The sequence below is a fragment of the Simochromis diagramma genome, unplaced genomic scaffold (assembly GCF_900408965.1).
Source record: "Simochromis diagramma unplaced genomic scaffold, fSimDia1.1 OVJJ01000333.1, whole genome shotgun sequence".
NCBI lineage: Eukaryota > Metazoa > Chordata > Actinopteri > Cichliformes > Cichlidae > Simochromis > Simochromis diagramma.
This window is the reverse complement of record NW_024386765.1, coordinates 2,429,315-2,457,212: the sequence shown is the minus strand read 5'-3', so window position 1 is coordinate 2,457,212 and position 27,898 is coordinate 2,429,315. Positions and strand designations below refer to the sequence as shown.

General features: G+C 41.9%; 1 protein-coding gene across 1 annotated transcript; it reads right to left on the bottom strand.

Moving 5' to 3' along the window:
* LOC120735949 (homeodomain-interacting protein kinase 3-like) lies at window positions 1-27,898 on the bottom strand. Its single transcript, XM_040035785.1, has 18 exons — window positions 27,529-27,898; window positions 22,992-24,028; window positions 22,598-22,789; window positions 22,301-22,482; window positions 12,731-12,854; window positions 10,737-10,856; window positions 10,086-10,172; window positions 9,758-9,942; window positions 9,445-9,607; window positions 8,971-9,094; window positions 8,736-8,830; window positions 8,382-8,539; window positions 7,925-8,086; window positions 7,468-7,836; window positions 7,139-7,300; window positions 6,737-7,011; window positions 5,400-5,548; window positions 1-4,317 (listed from the first exon to the last, which is right to left on the bottom strand). Exons 2-18 carry the CDS (start codon window positions 24,024-24,026, stop codon window positions 3,787-3,789), a joined length of 4,113 nt encoding a protein of 1,370 aa, XP_039891719.1. The 5' UTR covers window positions 24,027-24,028; window positions 27,529-27,898; the 3' UTR covers window positions 1-3,786.

Below are 27,898 nucleotides of genomic sequence, written 5' to 3'. Positions count from 1 at the left end.
TGAAGCAAAAGATTTTTTTTTTTTTAATTCCAAGTGAATCTTGACATGGTACACCATCATTTCATAATTTGACACTCACCAATAAGAGTCACCAAGAAGGAACCCGCTTTTTGTGACAAAGTATATACGGCTTGGTCACACTGAAACTCACTGAGAACTAGAGGAGGGGCGAGGGGCAGGAAAACGACTGCAAACTGGTAAGACACACATAATTACAACCAAACAATTATCATTTCCCCAGTCCTCAAATTGATGTATATTGCACAGTGCAGTTGCTACATGTCACACAAGTGTAGCATTTAAGATAAAAAATAAAACCAAAATGAAAAATCAAAGCCACACAAATCTACACATTTAGAACAGTAACAGATTCAATTTAGCAATCATGTCTACATAATTGTGTCCAAGTACAACAAATGTTTACCCGATAATTTCATAGGTGCCATACAAAAATTCATGTGTTCACACTGCTTATTTTTCAGTCCATATGAGACATTGAGAGGATGTTTGGTAGCTTTGATATAGCGCCAATAACGGCAGGCCTGGGGGTCCAAATTTTAGTGTTAAGAGTGGAGCCATTTTTGGATTATTGCTTTTTTGGTTTTGTTTTTTTATAAGAGGGACTCGTTAGTTACAATGCCTATAGGAGGAGCTCTGTCACAGAAAGTTCAGCTTTCCCCTTGTGTTTTATTGGTGTCCGAGCAGTCCTCAGGCCTGCTCGAGGATGCTGAGCACCAAGTGCTTTTGGATCCTGGGCTGTGCAACCCCTCTAGTGCCTTTGAGATTGTTAACCTCAAATGGAGAAGGGGGGGGGGGGCGGGTGTTGTGGCATGCGATGTTGCTGAATTTGGTACATCTCATCACCTGTGCGTGGCTGACAAAGAATACACACAGGGGCTGCACGCCGCAGGATTTAAAAACTGATTTTCCTTGGAGTGGAGTACATGTTACGGTGCAGTTGCACTCCAAGCCAAACTGCGCACCATCGCGCATCACTTAAAATTCATCAACGCGGTAGAATAGTAGACAAAAAAACCAAACAGGATACACCCATTAATTAAGCAACATAGCAAAAACCAATATGATGTAATACAATAAGCAGATCAGGGTGGGATAACTTTGGAGCTAAACCTTTGAATATTAATTGATAGATAAAGCCTTTTGAAGGAGCCCCTGACTGAAACACATGATGTCTGCCTATGGTAATAGCTGCATATCAACATCCCAATCACAAAAAAAAAGCAAGAAAAAAAAAAAAAAAAAAAAGCTGTGCAGCCAACAGAAACGCAACAACATTTGAAAACCACAAACAGATGTCGAGTTCCACAAATACATTCACTGTTTGAGAGTAAAGCTTTGCATTTGTGTATGTTCAGGCCCTATGTTCTGGAGTACTGCACAAGTACGGTGAGCACGATGAAACATTCCCTGACTTCAACCTTCTTAGGATTCTGTGAAAAGAGGGATTGTTTTTAGACGTCATGTCGGTCTAACAAACAAACTTTGGATTTTTTTCTTTTCTTCTTTTTTTGTGAAAACAGGATCTGATCCCGTTAGAAAGAAAACTAGTCTTAACGCGTGACTGCTTTGATATTGATGCGAGACATCATCTCTCAGCCACTTGTATGAAGAAAGGCACTAGTTGTACAGTACGAAGAATTGCGAATACAGTCCGATAACGCAAATAAGAAGAAAACGATAATACGTCAACAGCACACAGAATCAAAGAGTGAATCCAGCCTACGTTTGAAATACTGATGCTAAATACATACGCACAAAACACACACACACACACACACACACACACACACACACACACACACACACACACACACACCAAAAAGCACTGAATTTAAAAAAAAAAAAAAAAAAAGAAGGGGGGGGGGGGGGGGGGGGGGGGAGAAAAGGAAAACTCATAACTTCCATTACAGCAGTTTACAATCACTTCAAAACAACAAAGCCAATATACAGAGGCACTAGCATATAGAGTAGCATTCAATATACTCTAGGATCAAAATAAACCCCACTTCTATTGTATCTAGCTGTCAGAACTACAATACAAGAGCGAGAATGCAGGCTAGAATGAGATTAATCCTCGAAATTCACAGCTACGAAGTGGCAGATAATCAGTACATAGCAGCTTATTATCTAATACATTCCAAAAAACAATTTGCCAAACACAGCTCAGAAAATAATAATAATAATAATAATAATAAAACCTCAACCGAAACACTCAAAATAGAGATCTCACAATATATTCCAATGTTGACAACCGCAACAAGTATGCTGGAGGTGAAAAAGAGAGAAATATCGTCGACCATGCTTCAGTAATTATTAAAAACAAACAGTCTTTGGTGCTGATTGGAGTAAAATACCAGCTGATATGACGGGTAAAGACACAGCTCTACTACACGGTGGGGGGAAAAGAAAGTCGAAAAACACTAGAAACACACAAATCAAGGCTATGCATCCACCCTGAAGGAATGTATCAAAACTGACAACAGGCTTCAATACACGGACCAAAAAAAAAAAAAAGTTTGCCTCACATGAATAATTTCAAACGATTATAACTCTAATACTCGATAGCCCAGCACTGATACTGTAAGTTGATAGGTTATTTCAAACACTGAAAAGCAGTTTAAAGTAAAAACATAAAAATTCATGTTTTTTTAAAGTCTATGCCACTCCCAAAATCTAGAATGTAATATGCATTAATGCAAGTCTAGCCTAAATGCCAAATAATAAAAACACAGCAACCCAGAGTCTATCTAGATTGTATTGCAGTTACAGTAAACAGTGACAATACTGTTGTGAATTAAGTATTATAGTGAATAGAAAACGATTATCAAAATATCAAATCACTCTTTATGTACATAAAAAGCTCATTCAGTCAAAGCCCTATGTGTGCAGCCTCTAGCTAAAAGAAATCCATACTCTGACTTAGAAAGCACACCCAAGTCTAACGTTTGCCAATATTATAACATAAAAACAAGGATTAACCTCATATGTATCCAATAAGCCCATCTTATTTAAACTCTGTAGGTTAAGTGCTGCAAGACTATTTAAATGTACAATCTACTGTATAAGCTCCTGAAGTAACGTCAGAGACACTCGTTTTAAGGCACTAAGAGAGGGCAGCAGTACAGTCTGCCCGAAACAAAGAGGGGGTGGGGGGCTATCAGCGGTCGTCGATACACACTGGGATGGCTTAACAAACACAATCTGACCGGCTTGTACATGCTACAAGGCAATAAGGATAAAGGGGGAGAGAGGCTGGGCCGCCTGACAGCAACAACTACTGATTTCCAGCCGTGAATTAGATCATACTCTCTGAAAAACAACCACTGATGGGAGGTAACATGCAAAGGACACATTCTTAATTAAAATTTCCTTATTGTCATATGAATTCATTCACTCCCGTTGCACTCTCTTTAGAGCTTTGCGGTTCTAATCTATTATTACCTCCGTTAATCGATTTCACGGAGAGTCTTTCAGAGCTCAAGATGCTCCGACAATCAAAACATAATCAATGAATCGGGATTACAGGCTGGGAATTTCTTTGTCCTCCGAACTTTAACGTCATCTTCGGCATTGTTACTTTTTTTCTTACTCTGTCCGCTATGATACGTTGTTTTCCATCTTCCCATCTTCTTCTTGCTCATCTTCATCATTACATGCGTCCATTTTGTGCTCTGCTGCTAGCTCTCCCGGCCCAGGTTGATGCCCCTGTCCACTTTCCGTGGCCCTTCCTGACCAGAAGGTACTGCTGTGGCCCCGCCCTGCTCCTCAGATATAAGAGAACTGGGGGTGGTGGCTGAGCTTGGTGGGGCTCAGAGGGAAGCCTGTGTAGGCGGCTGGGGAGGCCATGTAAGGGTGAGGAGGGGGCGGTGGAGGAGGGAAGGGAGGCTTGAACTGGTGGGGGTGGGCGGCGTATCCAGGCTGGTGGTGCGGGTGGATGGTTGGGGAAGGGAGGAGCCTGTGAGGGTGGGGAGCGGGGTGTCCAGGGTGGTGAGGGTGGGCGCTGATGCTCAGGGTCACCTGGTGAACTATAGCGCCTCCTTGGGGGTGGGAAAGACCGTAGCCATGCTGGAGGAGAGGGGGAGGAGGTGGGCGAGAAGGCAGGATGGGGTGGGGATGGTGGGCGGTGGTGAGTGGGCCGCTGGGAGGGTAGGACAGCAGAGTGTGGGGGGCGGCTGAGGTGTGTGTGGGGCTGAAGGTGTGCGTGTGGACAGTAGGGGGAATGTAGGCGTGCGGCCGCAGAGGCCCATAGTTGCCGTTCCATTCTTTGCTGCTCTGGTTTGAAGCGTACGGCTGCACCTGAGGGAGAGGACAGACAAAGAAGACTCATTTAACACCAGGCGCAACTCACACAGGAGCAGTCTGAGACCTCTGATATATGCGCATGCTCTTCTCTCTCAGAGTAAGACCAGAACACTGACATTACTCGTGTCTGTTGCTGTGAACATGAGCTCATAGATACACAGCCTAACGCTGCTGAGTTTTCCACTCCACTAAAAAAAACCCTCTTGTTTTACTTTCAACTGGCAACAACAAAAAACAATATTAGAGATTACTGATTTAGCTTTTTGATTCACAGGTGAACTCTGGGTGATATCTGGACATGTTGGAAACCATTACTGGCCTGAACGGACCAGCAGCCAGTCAACTGGCTCAACAAGTTTTTTTTGTTGGTCCTAAGCCACTGGTTAAGTCATTTCATGAACAGAGATAGGAAGAGCTCAGAAAAGGGAAACAAAAACTTTCAGCACCTCTGTAAGTAATCCATCGCAGACAAAGTGTATAAACAGCACATTGTCTTTCCATGTAATCTATGCTGTGAACCATTTCTTGACTGAAAGCAGAAACTTTCAAGTTTTTGCCAGTACGCGACCACACACACACACACACACACACACACACACACACACACACACACACACAGATTTACCGCCACTCAGAAACAGCAGTTTCCTGGTAAACAGTGGCAGCATAAAAGACAGATTCTTGAGTATAAACATACAGCTGACTGCACAAGCTGACAATATCAGAATCAGTATATGCCATTAATCCTTGGGGTAGGTTGTTTAACTTTGTAACATGCACTCAATTCAAATCGGGAAGAAAAATGAAATTTACAATTGACTTAGTAGTCGATTAAAATCTGCCTCACTATTACTTTGAAAGTTCACTGGCTTCTTACAAGTTAGTCCTGATCCCTGGTTTTCCCTTCCAGCTGTTCACTGTTGTTACAGTCAGCCTCATAGACAAACACACAGTACCACATACAGAGTGTGGGAAACACAGAGTCTTCCTGGAATGATCTCCTCTAAGTAGAAGCAAACCTTAGTTCAAACCTGTTAACGGCCTATATATTAACAAGAGAAAGGACACAAACTGACCTGTCCAAAGCCCAGAGGGTGCTGCTGCCCAGTCACCTTTTGCTGTCGGGACAGCAGGGGGGCAGATGGGAGGAGGGGGATGGAGGAGGGAGTGCTCTGTTGTCCTATGAAGCTGCATCGCCCTTTGGACCGGGACCAGGACTCTAAGACTGGAAGAGACAGAAGACACATTATTCAAACAAAAGCATATACAAAACCAAAAATAGACTCCAGGTTTAGTCTGTGTGACTAAAAAGTAACAGCAACAACCACAATGACTTCAAACAAGAATGCACACCAGAGTGACAGTAGGTTTACTCTGTTTAAAGAACATGAAACTTTTGGCATCTCAAAATGTGACCATTACTAATTTAAGTTAACATGACATATTTTAACCTGTCATGACTCAAAATGTTAAAAAAAACAAAACAAACCCAAACAAACAAACAAAAAAAAGCCTTACTCCTGAATATATGTAAACAGCTGGGAATCTTCACATACAACACAGAACCATTAAACAGATAAGAAAATCCATAAAATCAGGCAAAGGGGAAAAAAATACAATGGACACTCAGAAAATGGCATCTGAGCAAAGTTGATCCTCAGACTCTGATCTGTATCAGTTTTAAACTCACTGCACAATTAACACATTTATAATACAGAATTATATTCTGGGTATAGAAACTGATCTCACGTCAGTGTCTTAGGATAACTTTTGCTGCACAGCAAGAACCAACGGCAAAAACTCAAGCTCTGGTCCAGTACCAAACCAAATGCATCCTCGTTTCCCCCTCCGTACGTAGGATCCAACAGAGTATCCTGTCCTGTCTTTATGTAAACCTTTAGAAACTACTGTAATATAATGTGGATCACTGATGGAAGACTATGCAGATTTAAAGAAGAAAAACTTTGGAGGAACGTTTCAACTCAAATGGAGGGAAAGCCATAACAGAGGCAATGTTAGCATTGCCTACAATGGATGCATCTTTTGAGGTCTTAGACTAGAAGAAAGTCTTCTGCTGTTGTCTCTTGATCACCTGTTAAAGCCTCTATGACCCACTAGGGGGCGGTAAGCCCCTACTGCTTCCAAATGACCTGTAAAGCAAACACCACCAAAGCACAGGTGACAGACCACACAACTGGGCCAAAAACATGACCACCCCCACCCCAACACTATTTCAGGTGGGTTGTTTAAAAACTCCACTTTTATACATTTTTTAAAGAAAAACAAAAACAGCGCAAAGCTCTCTGTACGTGTAACAAAAAACAAACAAAAAGATACAATAAAACAAAAACAACCTCAGATTATAATTCTACACATAGACAAACTTTGCATTGAAGAATCAGTTTTCACTGACCGTTTCTCTGGACACGCTCCTCTATCCCCTGAGTGTTGTTATTCTGCACTCTCATTGGTGGAACTACCATTGTCCTGATGCCACGTGGGCTCCTGCCCTGCACAGTAGGCGAAGGTAGTGGCGCTACTACGGCAGCCAAAGACGGGTGGTTGTTGTGGTTACTGTTGTCAAGGTAACGATAGGAACTGTTGCCGCGAGGGGAAGTCGACGTGTCGGATGAGGGGGAGCCTTCCACTGTGTCACAGCCGCTCTCGTGACCATCATCCTCAGACATGCTGAACAGGAGGGGAGGGACAAACAAACATAAAGAAGATTCAAGCAACCGCTACTTAAAAGTGTTTTCAGTGTTTTTCTGTTGAGCAACTTTTTTTTTTTTAGTTACTGAAGGATGTAAACTGCTACCTGTTGGCTCTCTTGCATGGTGAGACTGAAGGGCTGGACTGAAGAGAGTTGGAGGCAAACGAACTGGTGCTGAGGCTGCTGTCGGGGCTGCTCAGCGAGCACACCCTCTCCATAGACAAACTGGTGTTTCCGCAAGCCTCACACACACACTTCTCTTTGCACCTGAGGAGACGTTTTTAGATTTTTTTTTTTAGTCTGAAACAGCCGAATTTAGAGGTAGTCTCTTGTATAATGCAGGGACTTTCACAGAATGTTGTACGTGAAGCTGACATGTTTTCCCTCATAAGCAGGGTGAGCTTGAACGAGTTCATTTTCCTGATTATACTCACTCATTCAGACGGCACCTCAGTGGTTGCTCCTCCCCACCCTCATCCTCTGCATCTGTCAGATCACTGCGGATGCTGATAACGCTGGGCGTGGGGCTCCCGTCAGTGTCGGCCATCAGAACCGCCACATCTCGCTGCCTGAGCAAGTCCGACTCTCTATTAGCGTTCGTCGCCACCTCTTTGAAGCAGCTCACTTCCTCCTCTGCATCATCATCATCCTCATCTGTGTTTTGAACTTCTGGTTGCCTGGTTTCCACTAAAGGCACCTCCCTTTGAGGCTGCTCCCTTCCTGCCACTGCCTGTTCAACAGCATCAGCCATTTTGGGGGTCCGACATCCAGTGATGTGGACGTTGGTGGAGTGAGACAGGTTCCTTTAAACAGAATTATTTCATAAATGTTTAATATATCAGTGAAAGAGAATTTAAAATCCAAAGACGTGCACAAGGAGCAGAAGCCAACCTGTTGTGACTGTGCCTGTTCCTTTTATTGGTTGGCTGTGGCCACACAACGTGAGCTATGCCGATGTTGATCGGCTGATGGGCCGAGAGCGCTGGCATCTGATTAGTCAGAAGAGGTTGTTTGATCACTGCGTTATAGTGGCTGTTGTGTGGACGCACTTTCCTGTTACAGATTTTAAGAGTAAAGGGTGAAAGAGAAACATGAAGCTCCATATTTTGGGTAAAAGCATAAAGAGAATAGAAAACATGCTGTGACATAATAAGAAAAACAGTTACAACTCATGACAAGAACTCCAGTAATGATATTTCAACTCTGCTTTGCACATAATTTGGTAATTCCCAAAATGAATCTTATCATTTTTGCACACATGCCAATAAAGAATTTGACAGAAAAATGTTGACCAGTGCAAGTCTTGCAAGCAGGGACTTTCCCCAGACTTTAAGTCTTTGTGACTCACCCCCAGTCGCTGATCCGCTGAGGTCCAGCTGTGGTGTCCTTGGTTAGGGAGGATGGTGGTGGTGGTGGTGGTGGGTGAGAGGGAGGAGGCCCTACTGGAGTCATCTGCTGCCAGGCTGCTGGGACAAGGAGCTGCTGCCCCCGGTTAGACCAGGCCTGCTACAGGGACAAAGGAGTCAAATCATAGATGTTATGTAATCTTCTTTTGATCTCCATTGGCGTCAGAAGTGGTTTTTGAGGAACTTTTACTCAGTGACGCATCAGCAGTAGGGCGACGGGAGCTGAGAGTTACTCAGGGTGTGTCTGCCACTGCTTCTTTAACAGTTCAACTTATTGTTGCATGTACAGAGCTTACCTGAGCTATTACACCAGGCCTCACAGGTAAGGGTTGTATAGGAGGTGCCTGAGTTGCCATGGGGACAGAATAACCTGCTGGCTGATTAAGGTTGCCTTAAAAAACAGAAAAATTAAATTAAATTAAACTGTTACACAATAACTAAATTTTATGCCATTTTGGTAAAGTTACTTCTTAGAAAATATAAAATGAATGTTGTGTAACTGCCAAAAGAAGCTATGAACAGTCGATATACCTTGCATGGTTGGAGGACAAAGAAGGAGGGCAGGTGGGAATGAGTCACTGCACCCAAACTGACCATTTCCGGTTGTCAGAGCTATCCCCGGATGCAACACTGATGGAGCCGACTGGGTGATAGCCTGCTTCAGGTACGTGTACACAGAGACACCGGCAGAGCAGAGAGCAGTGAGTGATAGACAGAAATCAGGTGAGAAGGTCGAGGAGAAGAGAGGAAATGAAAAGGAGCGGTGACAAAGAGACACAACAAAGGTTAGCCATGAAAAGAAGATAACGACAGCGGTGCCAGTGAAGTCAATGTGACAGAAATATTTAATCCAGTTTACTACAGTGATGCATTACAGCAACTTCAGGTCAACATTAAAGAATATGCTAACAGAAACAATATGTTAATTAATTGTACATGTTTAGAGGCATTTATGCACTTGCTGTGCTGAATGACAGACTAAACCTATTCCTAGCACATTCTCACCTGAGTGTGGATTGGTATGTTGCTGTAGCCCAGGAGGCCAGAGGAGGCAGTGGGAGCTAGAGGTGGCCTTGAGAAATGAATGGTGTTCTGGTTGAGAGCGTCAAAAACTGCATTGCTGGACCGAGTGTGGCACATGTCCATGATGCGGAAAGATGACTGCACACTGGTAAGGGTGACAAGGGAAGCTGTATGTTTGTGGTTCACGAGTACATACTGTATTTTTACCATGCCAGTGTGCTCTAAGTTAGACAGGAGAAAGGAAGCACACAGGAATGTGAAAATCAACACATCTTGTGAGCTGTCGTAGCCTTACTGGTTGCTGTGAGGGTAGTCCAGAAGATGAGTCATAGTGAGGAAGGGGTGACTGAGGACACTGGTGGGAACAGTCCTGTCTTCGGCATCGACCAACAGCATGCTCTTAAGCAAAGACACAAACTCCCGCCTGTCTGCCTTCTCTGCTTGCATGTCAGCGTTATCAGGACTCAGCACCAAGTTCACCTAATTGACAGAGCAAGTCACAGTCAAACTTAGGTTTAAATATATATTTTGTGAAGGTAAGACTTGTATTGTATTGTAAGGTGTTTTATTTGTGTCTGGTGTGGTTTGATTTGATGCAAGTGATTTGGTTTATAAAGACTCACGTGGGCTATGTCATCCAGACAGCTGAAGATGTACTTTCTGGCCTCTTTGGATTTAAGTCCTGTCTCTTTCTCATGCTCCTCTGTTGTCTGGAGGATGAACAGGAACATGAAGATAAATATTTCAGACACATAAATGTAATATGTTAAGACTTTTGTATAAGCAGTGGTTTGCATCTCTGTGTTTTGGAAATTACTACTGGATTTGTTTCAGAGATGAGGGATGAAAGGTTAGAGTATTACATAGCAGGGAGAGCAAACTATACACGTCAGCATGCAAATCTGGACGCGCAACTTGTTCCAACTGAGTTTTGCTGGAAAGTACACGTACAGATAAACACTCAGCTTACATTCATTTAAACTGTATTTAAAGTCAGCTCAGCAGGTAGTCTAAACACAGTTTCACATTTCCTTCGGCTTTCCTCCGGGTTTGCCGGCTTTGTTCTGTTTGGAAAAGATCATGCAGCTGTTTCCTATTGGGAATGTACTGCCACTTCTTATTTTTCCCTGACTGCAAGGATCTTTCACTTGACTTTTTTCTAAAATTTTAATGAACAATTACTGACTTTTAATGACGTGTAGTTGGCAGGAAGAGGCAGACATTGTGTTTGTGTCATATATGTGTCTATTTTTGTAGGATCTGAATGCACATACTTTTAGTCTCCACGATGCATAGGGAGAATCTGATTCTTTGGAGAAGAAACGAGAGGTCTTGGTCCCCTTGTTGAGCAGCTGCTCGGGAGGCAGGCCTTGAGTCTGAGAGATGTACCGGATCTGAGCGGTGCAAGAAAGCAGACAGGACGCAGTGAGGAAGAGGCAGAGGAAGGGAGAGGAAGAAAATAACAGGAAAGTCACAATCAGTCACAACAACTTACATAATCACTGCATAAAACCACACCAACATGATCATCATGAATGTAATGAATTTTACCCAGTTTCTATATTAGTTTAAATCAGCTGATGCACTCTGCTTGTGTAAATATGTATATGACTATTCTTTAAAAAGAACATAAGGTAGACTGAAACACTTTCTCCAACATGTACCCCATAGTGCATGTTGGAGAAACCACTCTATTAATAACAATCTTCACCCACAAAATGTAATCAAAGGCTCAAATGTTAAGTGACAGATTGATATGTTCTCAGTCCATATGTAAGCAAGGATGGCCACCTTTTACCCTTTCCCCCTCTCACTAACAAGTCCAAACTTTTTGCAGTTGACTGCAAGAAATCACAAAGTTTAACACAGCTGAATCATGTAATTTCACAATGTTTTTATTGGGATGTGTAGGCCTCTGATGTTTATTTAATGAGCATGAAAATCCATTTCTATTTATCAGCCCGTGCTTAATTTTACTAATTTGTGAGACATTTTAAAATGCCACTGAAGGTGGGATTACCTTCACAGTGTGATAACACAGAAGTAAACCATCTTGCCCAGATGTAGGCTGTCTTTTACCAAGATTGGTTGAGCTGACCCCCCAGGCTTGATTAAACATCTTAAATACTACGATACTCCAGAAATTCCATGAAAAACACAAATCCTACAGTAACAATTTTACAGTGTGTATGTGTGTACATGTCATGTCTATGGCCTAGAACAAATACACTGACTTGCCAGAGAGCACTGGACTGAGAACCTGCTGATGGTGCACTGAACGCCAACCACACTGTCTATGTGTGCACAAGTGTGTGTTATGTGTGCACGTGTGAGTGTGCGCACTTGTCTACCATCAGGCTTATGTTTATAAATACATTTTGCTGTGTAGAGTGGAACTGCAGTGAGCCTTGGCATAGGACAGCATGCTTTTGGGGACTCGATGTGCACGCGTGAGTGTGTGTCCTGGCATGGCCCTGTGATACAGAGCTGTCAAAGCTCAGCGGATGACTATCAGCTACTCTCTGACTGATGACAGTTCAAAGCATTAGCTGCTTCTAGAGGAACAAGGACCTCCAAAAACACTGAGGAACACACAATAAAGCAGGGACGATTTTAAAGAATCAATTCTTTAAAAAAAAAAAACAACAAAAAAAACAACTACGTTTGATTATTTGATGTTTGAAATTCATGTCAAAACACACAACGGTGTCCAACTTTTTTCCCTTCAAATTTCTAAACTCATGATGGCCTTCATTCTGGACCTCGATGAGTTGACTATGGTCAAATGCTGGATAATCCTGCACTAGTCTGTGAATGTGTTATGGGTCTGTTCCCATGCTCCCTCTCCCTTGCCGGGGGACTCCGTTTAGGGTCCCTGTTGTATAGTTTAGATCGCCCAACCCTGTGGGAAGATAATCACACACTGCCAGGAACAATTTCCTGATTCACTTAGTCCAGATTAGTATTAGGTGGATTTCATCAAGGATTTGTTGGACCACAGTCATAAAGCAGGAGAGAGATTGGGAAGCAACAACAAATGAAGGTTTAACTGTGTAATAAAAATACTATCGTTAGGCTCCTGGGAAAACACAGCCAAGAATGAATTATACACACTAAATTTATTTTCTGCAAAAATGAGGTTTAATTTTATTTTCTCCACCTTATTCCGCCTTCATTTATGAAAAGTCTCCCTCTTCAGGCTTTCTGTCCTTGAGAATGTGCATGTGTGTGCGCGTTTGTGTGCGTGTGTGCGGGAGGGGAAAGTCACCTGGTCGTACTCCAGCGCTCCAGGGTAGAGAGGCCAACCCAAGAAGAGCTCAGCTATCACACATCCCAGCGACCACATGTCTATGGCCTCACAAAATGGCAGGCCCAAAATAATCTCTGGAGCCCTGCGGAGAGAAAAGAGAAAGAAAAGGTTACGCCTGGGAGTTGTTCACCAAGTATAATCACAAACAGGTCATACTGACACAACCCAGAGAACAACAAAATAAGTATGGATTGACAAGAGTGGAAAGGCTGGGACCGCTGCAGCTTTTGTTGGATGGAGCTCAAAAGAGGTTGAACAGGAATGTTTATGAGAACAAAAAGGTAAAACAGCTCAGCAGACACCAAGCATACACCCAGGGCATTAAAGACAGCCCAGGGACTAGTGGATGAGAAACTTGCACTTCTGGACTTGTCTGTTTAGTTGCATAATTAACCGTTACATTTAGAACACAATGAAATTTTCTGAAACTAAGACCGTTGTGGCAATGTGGGAAGACAGAACCATGAAAACCATTCAAGAAAAACAGATTATTGTAAGAACTTGGCGCATAATTGTTATTTGTTTGGAACAATTTTCTGGTATTTCAGCAAAAATGGCATGTTTAACTAAGACATGGTTAAAAACTTTGTTTCAACAATGAATCTTTCTGTATTATACATAAGGAACATTATGAATACCACCATGCTGCCTGGCATATGACTGTCAAAAAGGAACCAGTTACCATGTTGTCAGCAGGATATTCTAAGAACTTAAACCAAATACTACATCCATATGACGTGCATTCATTCCGGCAACAAAAGAACTAAATCTCTTTCAAAGAATGGACTTCGCCACTTGCGCAATTTACTGGGTCTCGTAATCTTGCAGTAGTTTCTTGAGCCGGTGGATGAAAACAATGCTCTATCAGGCCTGGACACAGCAGCTGAGAAACACTGCTGCAAACAGCAACCACTGCTGTGACGACCACAGGGAAAATGACTGTTGCCAAGCAACAACTGGACGCAGGACGATAATGTAACCGCATTACTGGGTGATAAATGGGGCCATCGGTCATCGCACTGTGTGTACATGTCTGTGAGAGTGTCTGCTTGTGTGTAGACACACAAACGCATATGTCAAGTTCATTTTTACAGAGCCCAGGCTTTCTGCCCTCCTTGGCTTGCAGGAAATTACACTTTGCCATTTCCCATTGCTCATTCAGGAGGAAGAAGTTCAGTTATGCAACACCAAAAAGAGCCTTGGGGTAGATGGCCTCAAACATTTACAGAACAGTCCTGTAGCAGGGACTAAGACGGTGATTGTGGGTTTCCTTGTTCTAAACATTCTTGAAGTGGTTGATTTTATCTGACAAACCAAAAACCAACCATTTTTCAAACAAACAGAAAGGCTAATAAAATACTTTTAAAATCGTTATTAAAATAATGAATTAAAAAAATGATTCATACTTATTAAAACAACAAATAAAAATAAATACATAATGTCCCTTGTTGACAAACTGCAGTCATAAAATAAGACAATGATGCTGGAGATTACAACCAGTGTATTATTCTGATGTAGGAAGAGGAAACAGTGGTTCTTGTTTTAACTGTCATCACACCCATGTGCTTCTGCTGTTTCCTTAAAGTCAAGAACAGATCACACGGCAGCAACTCCATGCATTTGGACACGTACACACAGTCAAGTTTAAACTGAGCACCAGAAAGGGGAAGAAAGCAGAGTTTAGTGACACTGAACGTAGCAGTGTCCCACAGCTGGTCTACTGGGATTTCCCCCAACACAGCCATCTCTAAGTTTTACAGAGAATGGTCTGAAAAGGACAAAGTACCCAAAAAATGCTTTGTTAATACCAACAGAGAAAAACTTCCAGACGGTTTCATGCTGATAGGAAGACAACAGTAACTTAAATAATCACTTGTGAAAATGTTGAATCAGATGGGCTACAATTTGTATGAACTCACCAAAAACATTGCTTGGTCTCCTGAAATCTTAATTTTTGCTGCAACATCTGCACAAGCAACATGAGAGTGCGGTGCCATCCTGCTTTGTATCAACAGGTCAGTCCAGTGGTGGTGTAATGCTGTGAAGGTTATTTTCTTAGCACACTTTAGGCCCTTTAGTACCAACTGAGCATGTGCAAATGTGTAAATGTCTACTTGGGTATTGTTGGAAACTATGTTAACAACATAACCATCTTCTGATGGCTACTTCCAGCAGGATAATATGCCACGTCACACAGTTCAAATTGGTTTCTTGAACATAACAATGAGTTCACTGTACTCTAATGGCATCCACAGTCACCAGATCTCAATCCAATAGAGCACCTTTGGGATGTGGCGGAACAGGAGGTTCTCATTATAAATGTGCAACACACAAATCGTCACCAACAACAGCTTGTTCAAACCATGCCACAAAAAAACAAAACAAAACAAAAAAAATAAAATCAAGGCAGTCCTGAAGGTAAAAGGGCATCTGTAAAGGTACCAGTAAGTAACTGAAAAGTCTTCGGTGACTGTGTCTATTCTTAGCTGCTGTTAAATCTAGAGTCAGTAGTAATGATTTACAGTAATTATAAACTACCCAAGTGTTGATGCTTAAATGGTATGGTAAATGGGAAAGACTCCACTACACCTGAAAGTGATTCCTCGAGGCTGACATTTTGAAACGGAAGAGTCAATCTCTCTAGTTTAGACAGTACAGCCCATGTTGGTAAGCTTCAACTGCACTTAAATTTTAGTCAGTATTAAGACCACTCATTCTGTCACTTTATCTAAGGAAAATACAGGATGCTATTCTCCACCAACTACACAAGCAAAAACTCAGTTCAGCTGTGCATTACAGGCCTATAGCAAAAATAAACAGTCCACATGCATATGGTCAAGGGAGAGATGGACACACACAAAAATAAACCTGAAGAGAGGAGTGTGTATGTGCGCGTGCATGTGTTGTTGTTGCCCCCCAGAGCAATAGCGGCAGCCTTCCAGATCTATAAAAGCTCATCACACAACACACAGCTGACACTCCCGCACACACACACACGCACACACCCACAGGTGTTTGGCAGGCAAACCAGGTTCCAGAACTAACTAGTCTCACTAGAGAGCAGCAGCTACGACACGAAAAAACAGTGCATACAGTATGGCAACACACTGCTGCGGTGTTCAGAGAACAGAAATAACTATGGACACACACACACACACACACTCTCTCTGGACACGTGTTTAATTGATGTTGATGTGATGGGACTTGGTACAGGACACGTGAACCCTGTGCTTGAACAAACTGCAAGCAGAGCTGATTCATCATGATTACATATCAAACAACGGCAGCATCTCATGTTGCAGGAAACACGTCAACCAGAGCAGCAACATTTGAAGCATGTCTTTGCTTTCTGTTGCATTTTCAAAATGTTTGTAACAATTCCTTAAGACTAACTGATCTTTGCTTCTAATTTGTAAAAAAACAAAAAAAAAACAAAAAAAACAAAAAAACCCCAAACAAACAAACTTGTAAGTAATATGAAGGCGACTCAATGAGTTCTCAGGCCACACCTTTACAAACATGGATGCATGCCTGTCATTCATTTGTGACAACAACTAACACATGCTAACAGATTATTGCTACTTCCTCCTTCCATCAAGCATCTACGAGGCCATATTTGTGATACAATACACACGCACACTTAAGGCCATACTACTCACACAGTTGCTTTATCCTACCTAGTGACAATATGTACACAATTTCTGCACAAATGTGTGGATTGGTGGGGAGGAAATTACCCGACGCTGGTCAGATCTTGGACTAAAAAAAAAGTTGGCTCAAACAAAACTGACAATGAGGTGATCTGTGGCCAATCCAGTACACCGTGTACTACACCAAATGTCAGCAGCACAGAGGTTGCTAGAGGGAAAGCTAATGCAGTGTAACATAAGCAAATGAGCAAAGTGACAGCAGCTTTGAGGCATTTCACTTTAGCTACACCAAGTTTTTATTTGTATTTTGTAGGAGTTTTTTAAACTGCGGCCAAATAAGTTGACATGACTGACTGGTACTCGACATAAGCAGATATCATCAGCCATGGTAAAGGTGTGGTGACTTTATGGCAGACTACATTACAGGATTAGTAAGGAGGAACAACTAACAAATAAAATGACAATTATATTATTTAGTCATCCAGATCAGCCTCAGATATATTGAATATCGTCTCAATGGCAGCTACCTGACATTTATTCACCTGTTCACATGATTACATTTCACTGCTTTGTAGAATGTAACCACTATCATTGTTTTACTTCATTAGCATTTAAACACCACAATAATTTTCACTTAGATTTTGTTTATTATCTACACAAACTGCATTTGTATGCGGCTGATTATTATAACATTCACACTAACACAGTAGCCAGTGTTTATAATAATATCAATAGCCATAACAACAAAACAGATCTTATTAGCTTATTAGAAATATAGTGTAACAGTTTAATTGTGTTTAAGTGTATCTCTGGACACACCAGTTTCAGATTTTTGTACAAACAGCTGCTTCACCACACAATAGCATAAATAATCCATCTGGAGTCCCCAGAAAAATCAATAAGCTTGCCACACAGACACACAGCTACGCAGATTAGGTGTGTGTACTATCATATCATATAATACAATACAGGTGTACAATTTTACGTGATAAAAAACTGACATATCATGAAATCAGTGTTATAGAAATGCCGTGTGTTTACATTCCCTAGTATCCACAGAATGTGATAAGCCCAGGCATGTCAAAACGATGATTTAATACTGAAAAAGGCAGCTACTTAAACAACCTCTAACAAAGCACAGTACGTTGCAAAATATGCAAGAAAGCAGTTACTGCTAAAGGAAGACACAACAAATTAGTTTCAACGAGGACTAGAGATGCTGGCACCTGGTGATGCGAAACCCAAAAGTAAAGAAATCACTTAACCAAGCATTGCTGGAGTTGGCAGTCCATATAACAGGAAGTGGAAACGGTGGACGGAAATGACTGGTTATGTGGTGGCAAAGGTAGGGCTTTAAGCAGCTAGTTAAAAATCCCACCTCAAGATTCCCAGGTACAAAATGTTTTTTAGGTTCAGTTTTATTATGTGACAATATTGAGCAGGCTGCATAAGAGCTACAAAGTTAAGTTAGTTACTTAACAGTAACTAAGTCAGTTAAGTACGTTTGTTTTTATTTCTATAGCATCAGAAGTATCATCACAAAATTCCTTCAAATATCTTAATACAACTTTGAGTCTATGCTACACAACCCTAACGCAGATGTGTGTACACATAAGAACATACACACAAAAACAAGCGCACACAGGTGAAAAAGGGGTCAGTATATAAAAAGAAAAGTGCAGGTAAATTAGGAACCAGCAAACAAGAGACAGGGAATGTATCTAATGTTTTATCATATACATACACTTAATGTGAGTATCATATATTATTCACTCAAAGTACAAGAAACGTATCATGGAATCAGGTATGGACTTCACTGGCAGGTTTCCCTGCAGACTAAATGTCAGTTAGGAAACATGATACCAAACATGGTTACAACTGATTTCCACAGTTTTACTTCCACAGAGAACGGCAAATAAAAAAAAAAACCCAACAACAACAACAAAAAAGTCATCTTCTAGCCCTACTTTGTGAAACTGTGCCAACGTTGGTGAGGCAGCAACTTAACTCAACATATGGATACTGCATTTTGAAAAGAAGCTCAAGATCTGGCCAGGACTCTGTCAAATTAGACCTCGACGAAGACACATCTGAATATCTACATGTACAAGATGTACGACACTAGGCGCCAAAGTAAAACATCACTTCAGTGGCAAAGACATCACACCTAGCTTAAGGAAGGCTACACACCCTGCCCCGATCTGTAACTGTGTTAAGATGATAGCCGTCTTTACTTCTACCTGAGCTGCTTAGCTGAATTATTCACATAGCCCAATGCTCCATTTTCACTGTGGGAGGTGGTTTTACGTCAACAACCCCCACAGCACAGAACAGTCACCTCACCAGGCCCTGCTGTGTCATGCTACTATGGCAACACCACATAAGCACATGATGATCACAAAGGTTTCAGCTACAACTTTCTAGTTACAGAGCAAGGCTTAGGGGAAATCAAAGTTCAAGTTCATACCATCACCCTCTCAACTCAAGCACGGTGCTCACTACCAGATAAACCCAAACTATGTTGACATATTGCGCCTTTGACGCCGACAGTGAAAGATGAAATAAAATGTACACACTCACAAATTATGTAAAATGGATGTGATAATCTTTATAAGAATATAATTTCCGATCCTATAAAGTCTATCCAACTTGAATGCATATTCCTTTACAGGCTTTTGAACATGCAAACAGGAGGATCAAAAAACCCAACCTTTAATTACTGGACATGCTACCACTTGAACCACAGATTACCCAGTGAGTCATAAGTTTTTGTTTAATTACCAACACAATTAGCAGCAGCATCCAAAAGGAAGTTCAACGTAAATTTACACAAACATTGCTAATAACGGCCCAATATAATATCTCAAATCACAATAATCTTATTACATAAGCTAGTCACAAAAGGCCCTAACTTTACATTTAAGCAAATGTACTTATACAAGCAGTTATGGCTATGCTATTTGTCTGCCCTCACTTTGACATTAGGTGATATGTGAATGCCTTGAAACTGTAAGTTCTTTTCAGTGAGTGTCTAATGTGATTTATGGTCAGTGCTCTCAAGACTAGAACTAGACAAAACACCAATCTTCATTTTTTTTGTGGATAAATATAGACTCTGTCATGCCAGTAAACACCAGGAACAAAACATTCATACTGGGCCTCATTAAAATGACCTCAGTTTTACTGCCATTTTCAGGGTTTCTTTGTGTTTTAAAAATCTGAATTCTCATCAAAGCCACACTGTTGGCAATGCCATTATCCATGGTGCTGGAAAAACCAGGGAAAACCCAAAAACATTAAGCAAAAAAGCAGAAAAAAGAAAAATCCACCCAACCACTGTGGTGAGGCTGTATCTATTAAGAGCTTCGCTATGGTAACAATACAGCAAAGGCATTATGTAACATGAGCATGGGAGATGATACACTATATCCTTCAAACCACTCTCCACATAACCTCACTTACAAACAACGTAACACTCGCACAGAGTGAGCTGACTCATTGAACTGGGTCTTGTATAACAGCAATAAGAAGCAACAGCTACTTTCATCTGCTCCACTATTAACACGTATAGGAAACAAAATGCACTGCAAAATATTATTATGACATCTCAGTTTGAATATAGACAATTCCCCCAACCAAGCTTACATACATGCTTACCAGTGCACACTGCACGTGCAGTACCAGCTATCATCATGGCTAAGCCAACTCCTCCTCACACAAACCCACAATGGAAAGCAGGTGGGATATACAGCAAGAAAAGAAAGCCATGAAGTACTGGTTTATTTAAAAATGAGACTTCTGTGTCTGGAGTCAGCATATTCTTCCAGCCATACACCACCAGCTAAGATAAAGGTCAAGTTAAAAGGTACAAATCTCAACATACAAACGTTGAATACTCAGCAAAGCCCCTCTGTGACATTCATGTGGCATTATTGTCAGGCATGTTAGGGCACATTTTATATCCAGGCTCAACAGCTGTTCTATAGACAGGGGCACCACATAGGAACACACCCAGACACACACAGGAATGTCTGAATGTTTTTTCCTGGATCTAAATGTGGGTTTTCACATACCACATTCTTCACTGGCCTGAGTGACCTCTCTGAAATCCACCAGCAGCCCATTTTAACTGCACTATGATCTCACTTTTGCTGCTTCGAGACGAAACACACACACACACACACACACACACACACTCTCCACAGTTAAACAGGTCAAATGAGGAGCAAATCATTTATGTTATGTAACAGCTGTAGCTCCACACTAAACCTCAGCTCTGGTAGAGGAGGGGGCTGGGGAGTGGCTAGATTTCTCTAAAATAGAGAAGTTGCACAAAGCTATTGGTGGAATGTTTGTGCTCTAAGGCTCAGTTTTACATTTACACAAGTTTCTTCACCTCAGGAAACCCAGACTTATGTATCCCCATTTCAACACCACTACCAGAAACGCTTTTGAAATAACTGATAATGTGCTACGTTCCTTACAGGGCAATAAAATCAGAACTGCAGAGAGTGTACTGTTGGGTGTGTGTGCTCCATTAGCTGCTGGCATACCTCTTATCCCAGCAGCCTCTGAAGAATTGCACAATGAAGAGTTTGCAACAGTTCACCCGACCCAAATGACCTGCTTGCTGAAACTTGCTAGCCAGAGCTGTGATGAATAAAATTGCCAGCGTTCTGTCCCGTGATTAGCAAAAAGCAAATACTTTTGCTTTGGAAACAAGCTTGGATATCATTATACATGTCACAAACAAGCCTACGAGTCCACAATGAGACGGCTATATACCAAAGAGAGAGAAGGTTGTTTTTTTTAGTTGACCTTGTGGTCTACTTTGTTTTTAAGTACAGAAAGTCCTAAATTTATTGTGTCATAATGGGAGCATATAAGCTTACAGCTTAACAATTTAATTAAGTTCTACATTTCAGTTCAACAATGCGTCCTGAGGTTGGGAAAGCTGTTTCATAAGCACGTTCTTGCTTTCACAGAGGCCAGAAAGACAAGCCAAATTTTTCATGACGCTGTTCCTCATATAAACATTTCAGTTCCTCTGCACATTATGCAAGATCAGCCAAGTTAAGGGCGTGATGCACTGAGAACTACTCAGATGTACATCCAGGCATGTACATAAAAAATGCATACAAATACAGAAGGGGGAAAAAACAGCTCCCAAGACATGTCAATGAACTCCCAATGAGAGTGTGCAGGTTGTTACAGACCACGTCATATTACATAACAGAAAAGGCCTAAACACACAATGCTCAGGCAAGACCTCACTAAGCCCTGTGAGAAACAGGGAGAAACACACAAACAACCATTACCCATGGGAATAAGTCAAATCACTGTGCTAGCATGTTATGAAGACAAATACCATGACATTTCACCTCACGACATATCTGATCTTCCTAAAAATATTCTACCATGTGAAGCTTATTCTGAACACTTTGTACTACTGGAAACCAGCTGGGTTCAGTCTGATGCATGCACTGATTGATTTTTTAAACATATTTAGGGGCCTTTTTGACAAATGTGAGTCCTATTCAAATTTTTTAAAAGCCCATAATTACAGTAAAACTAAAACTTTAATTGTCACATTACAGGAAATAAAAATGTTTACCATAAACATTTATCTCAAAATTAAACATCATGCTTCTCTTATGATATGGTAACTGATAATGCTGCATTAAAACTACAGGGAGTAGTGAAGGCTGCATTCTGATCTACAATAACAAAGCAAGTTTACACAGCAAATTATTTTAGAACAGCTTCAAAATGTCTTTCAAAGTATGAACAGGAATGCTTATCATATCACGCCACACCCACTGGTGAATGACTCCCATGAGTCTTGATGAATGATTCAGAATTGAGTGAAAGCACTCACCTGTAGTATCTGGACTGCAGATAAGTGGAGCAGACAGCCTTGGAGACATGGCTGGCTGAGCCAAAATCAATGACTTTGACTCTGTAGGGCTGTCTGGAGGGGTCAACCAGCATGATGTTCTCTGGCTTCAGGTCAGCGTGAATCAAACCCAAAGACTTGAGCTTCTTTAGGGCTGTTGCCACCTGCAGGAATTAACACAAATACAAAATATGATTCAAAATGGTGCTCTGCATTTTTTTAGCCCATTAAAAACTAGGTGTTCCAGCTCTAAAAGCAGAAAAGAAAAGTTTGTTTTACCTGTTGCAGAATAGGCCTGATGATTTTGAGTGGCAGTGGGCTGAACTTGTTCTGTTTAAGAAAGTCATACAGATTTTGCTCCAACATCTCAAACACCAGGCAGGTGTGGCTGCGGTGCTGGAAGCACTCCAAAGCACGCACCACATTGTGCTCCTCTGCATTCTCACTGCTCAACCGTGCCAATATCTCAACCTGGAACAAAAGGAAATAACATAGGCTCAGACTATCAGCTGTTAAAAGATTATGGGAGAGAGAGAAAAAAAGCCAAATTGAACCGTTTCTGTTGTTCGGTTTTGGTGTGATGCTGCAACAAAACTGTGGGCATGCACAGAGTAACACACCAGCAGATTTCAGCTAACACACTAACAACAGACAGTAATTCACAGTTCCTCACCTCAATCTGTCCCTGACGTGCATAAGACGGATGGTTCTTCAGTATTTTAACAGCCACCACTTCACTCGTTCCCCTCTTCCAACACTTTACCACCTGGCCAAAGGTGCCACGACCCAGAAACTCCAAAACCTCGTAGCTGTTCTTCTGGGAACACAGAACCTCATGCTGAACTAACTGGTAGTCACCATCTCCTGACCCAGCTCTAGTCACTGTAGCTCCAGCCACTGCCTCGTTACTGCCATTTGGCCTGATTTCAGTTCCATCCACCCTGATTCCAATGTCTGTCACACCTTCCACCCTGTTGTGTTGAGCAGGCATCCCTCCACCTCCTAATCTGACAGTGTCTGCAAAGTTCCCAGTGTTGGTTTGCAACATGGCCACCGGAGGAGGAAGTGAAGGCAGAGCAGATACCTCCTCCACTATCTGCATGGTTCCGACACAGTTGTTTCCCTGCAGTTGTTCTCCACTTTCACCTGTCTTCTTTTCACATTTCTGGATGGCAGCTGTGTCTAAAAGTTTGGTGTATCCTCCTGGCCTCGGTACTCTTCTGTTTCTACCACCGTCCTCTTGCGTTCTGATACAGGCCCTACTCAGCAGCCCACAGTCCAGGCCTCCTCCTGCTGGAGTACCACCACTGTCCCTATAAAGCCTCACTTCCTGTGGGCCTCTGCCTCTGCTCTGGCAAAGAGACTGCTGATCCTGGGTCCGAGTTGGACCTTCTCCTAGGTTCTCTTCACTCTGTATTCCTGCAGTCTGCAATGGCCACAGCCCCCCTTCTCCGAGCTGTATTCCTGCGTGCAGTCTCCCTGAATCAGCCCCGACTGAGGATGGGACAACGTTGTTGGGATATGCAATACCGTAGTTGACTCCGATCACATAGGTTTTGGGTGGTGGTCGGTGCTGAAAGGCTCTGCTGGTGTTATTACTGCGGTGGGCTTCACCTATATGTCTGCTGGTACCACTACTGCTGGTTCCTAAGGCACTTGTTTGAGCTGAGTGCATCTGTGATGGGTAGACCAAGACTTGTGAGGCCATACCTAAAGAACAGAAACACAAGCCACATTAATCATTTAAAGCATGGCAAAACAAACTCACACCAAAATGCTACATTCAAAAAAAGTAAAGAGTAAAGTGTAGAACCAAAGTTTTTTCTTCTCCTTCACCATTCTCTCGAGCCAAGATTTTAAACAGAAAAACAAAAAATACCAAAGGACACCAGAGCAAATACACATTAACTCATCATTTCACCATTACAGGAAAGGGGAACTGGCCTCCTGAAATGAGAGACGGGGGAAGCCCGCTGCATCTCTGGCCTGTCTCTGCATGCTATACTCAAGGGTCAGTTTCACACAAGCAGAACCACACTGCAAGCAGTACTGGAGGGGAAAATAATCCACCATAAAGGCACGATGAGTTATCAACCAGTGACATTTTACAAATATGGCAATGATACTGAAGTAACAGTGCTTATTTAGATTAGCATCAAAACCAAAATCAGAAGTAAAACCATCTGTAAGAGAGGACGCTGAACTGTAGTAGCTTCTGCTTTACTTTATGGCCTTTGCAATGCTGTAGTCCAAATGATCTAACAACGATTCTTTGATTAAGGCACACCTCATTCCCAAATCCTAGAAGCATATTAGACCAAAACATGCATTAAAGAAACTTACACAATCTTCATGTCAAGCACTCACTTTTCTATTCAGTGCTTTCTACTTTAGGTAGTTGTCTATTACTGATGTTCATGTATTAATGGAAACATTTGTTCAGCATACAATGTGATCTATGCTGTAAAAATGTAAGAGTTCACGTTTCTAAAGTCAGAACACTGTGGTAGTACACCAGGCGTATACTAGCTAAAGTGTGATAACATGGTTAGAAACCAATGTGACACAGCGTGGGGGTCATGATAACTGTGTATTGATAGTATTAAAGTATTAAATATTCATGTCATGCCTATAGCACAAATAGGCTATCTCAAACTGTTTTTATGCTTTGGTAGAGTTACAGTTAGACTCATCACCTCCATCCACTCGGATTTCAATTTTAATTTCCCAAAAAAAATGACAACAAACACATTCAGTTATAGAGCCGCCTAAAAGAATACTGACTTTTTTTCTTAAAGATTTTGTACAGATATCTTTTTTGGTGAGTTTCTTTTTTACCAAAATAATTGTGGAGTGAAAATTTAATACTGTGATAGCCCTGGAGCACAATCTACAATGTTTATTAATGTTAGATGCTTTGTTGAGTTGGATTACATGTTTTAAATCACAAATAACACTGACGTTATAGACCAAGGTTTAGGCCAGTTTTCTCAGCTGACAGTTCAAATCAAATTCAAATTAGATCTAGGCCTATTCAAACAACATGGATGTGTACTCAATGTTCACAAAAAGACAGAAAGGCAGTATAATTTTATGGAAATCTAAAGCATAAATTTCACTGATGGTTTTTATTGGGTAACTGAATTTATAAGAGATGGGGTATGGGCAGGAGGCTTTTTTTGGGGGGGGAAAAAAAAAAAAAAAAAAAAAAAAACTTTCAGCAAAGTGTAATTCAAGTTGTCTTGATAGGATTAGGACTGTTCCATGACCACTGGGCTCTGACCAGCCAGTATCAGGTTTCTTTTAGACTAGATCAGGTGAGCAAGGACTGACTGGTGGAGAAGTGGAATAAGAAGAGGGTCTCACCACACTGAGTGGGGTTGAAATCAACCAGGTAAGACTACTGTGGCTTGATCAGTTTTTATATCTGAAAACAAACAGCAATCTTTTAATTAATCCTTTATTTTCTCTTCCAAACTGAAAAAGTACCTAATGCCCCCAAAGCTGAACAAGGACTTTTGTTAACCCTTAAACTCTTTTAAGTGAGCAATGTCCATCTGTCCCACAAAACAGTTAAATCATTGACTAGAGTGGACACATTAGGCCGAATTATTAATTATTCAGACCTTAATGAAGCACTGCTGGCATTACTCACATCTCCCTGGAAGTTAGGAATATACAAACAAAGGAAACTGATTATGCAGCCAAAGAACAAACATGCTTGATTTAGTTTTACACCAAATAGGATATGATTAGAGAACAGTGTTAGCCATTGTGTAACATACATATTTTAACATCCCATTGTCTAATGCTACACACTACTATAAAATATTTGCCTTCATTTATTCTTTTCCTGCAACTTTCCTTTCATTGCAGCAAGTCTGTACACCGCGATAACAGGCATAGGCTGCAGCCATACTTCCTGAATGCCCGTGTTTGGCTGGGTTACATTGGGACTCAGGTGATTCCAGTTTGACGCTCATGAAGCCGGCTGCGTTAAGCACAAAATTTCATTCCAAGTGCCAATGCAGGTTGAGACAAGCAGAGGGGTGTGCCTCAAAGTCAACATTAAAATAAAACACACCTCTTATTACCAGCAGGGCTGATGTGTTTCACTAGACAAACTGCTGATGGACAGTAACACTTGCAACCACACTTTTCTCTCTCAATATAGATCTGTATTCAGACTCTGGTTAACAACAATATTACTCAGAGCAGAAATGAGCTGGCAAATAGCTGTGGAGTGTGGCTGTAATTAAAATTCTTGCTGACATCATTGTAGTCTAAAACCAAACCCATATTTTTCCACTGCCTCCCTCACCGCTACCTTTCTTCATTCAACAACTACAGCAGCAAATTTAGCAAACACTAAAAATAATCTGATGGTGCTACAGGAAAAAAAAAGGCGACACCACCATATGGTTGATGCCAACATCTCCACCTTCCTACGCTTGCCAATATGTCATTCCAGGCTCTGGGGGCCACCGACACAGCCAGTGCTGCTCTGCCTTCTCACTGCCAGGCTTAGGTAGCCTGATATCCCCACAGGATGACGAGACCCAAGCCTGAAATAGAGAGCCACGACACACACAAGTGTTTGCGTGTTTGTATGTGCTCACGGGTCCAGCTAGCGTCCTTTTACAACACCCCACAGTTTGTTACTGATCAATCTAGAGAGGCATGTTAGCACACGGGGAGGGTGATGTGTGCCTGGCTGTGTGTGTGTGTGTGTACGTGTTTGGGGGATGGGCAACACCAGCCGAGACACCTGTTGGAACTTATAAACTGACAGGCAGCAAAGTAATTTACTCAAACTCACTCAAAAATACAAGTGCGAACTTTTACAGGTGTTATATCTTTACTAAGGGACAAAAATGTGTCAAATAAAGTCGTTTTTTCGTACATAACTTTTTCAAGTTAGCATAAGTTAACAAAATGCATAGCTAAAGTTACTTAAAAATGAACACACATGAAAGGGCACACTAAAACCACACACCTGAATAGCTACCGTGTGCCCTAGCTCTAATTAAGCACGTTTTTTTATCGCCAACAGTTTCCAGCTACAGGGGACAAATCGAAGTTAGCAGCTGTTAGCAAACAAGCTAGCCATGAGCGAAGTACTGTCAACGTTAAAGGGACATATGAAACAAACACCAGCGCAGCACACAAAGTCCATTTGACGCCCAGCCTTGCCAGATAAGGTGACATACCTTCAACAAAACCAGTAAATCGTATCGCCCAGGGTGTGAAAGAGCTGGCTAGCAACGAGGACCCGCACCACAGTCGATTCCTGCAACGGTGCTGCTCCTGCTGCTGCTGCCATCTTGTTCAACGACGAGGACACACCGAGCGACTTTTCGCACATTTGAAGCACTAAATAACGCAAATAACTATCTATTACGAGAGCCCGACGTGACCCATGGTTTCCACAGCCGTCTCGGGTTGCGCCGAACGTCACTCTTGTGCCTGCTTAGGACAAGGAATCCGTGTTTCTAAACTTTTGCATGTTAATACGCCTCGTCCCCCACGGAGATAGCTGCTGGCGGGCGGCTAGCTGTTGCTGCTGGTTCGGTAGCTTGT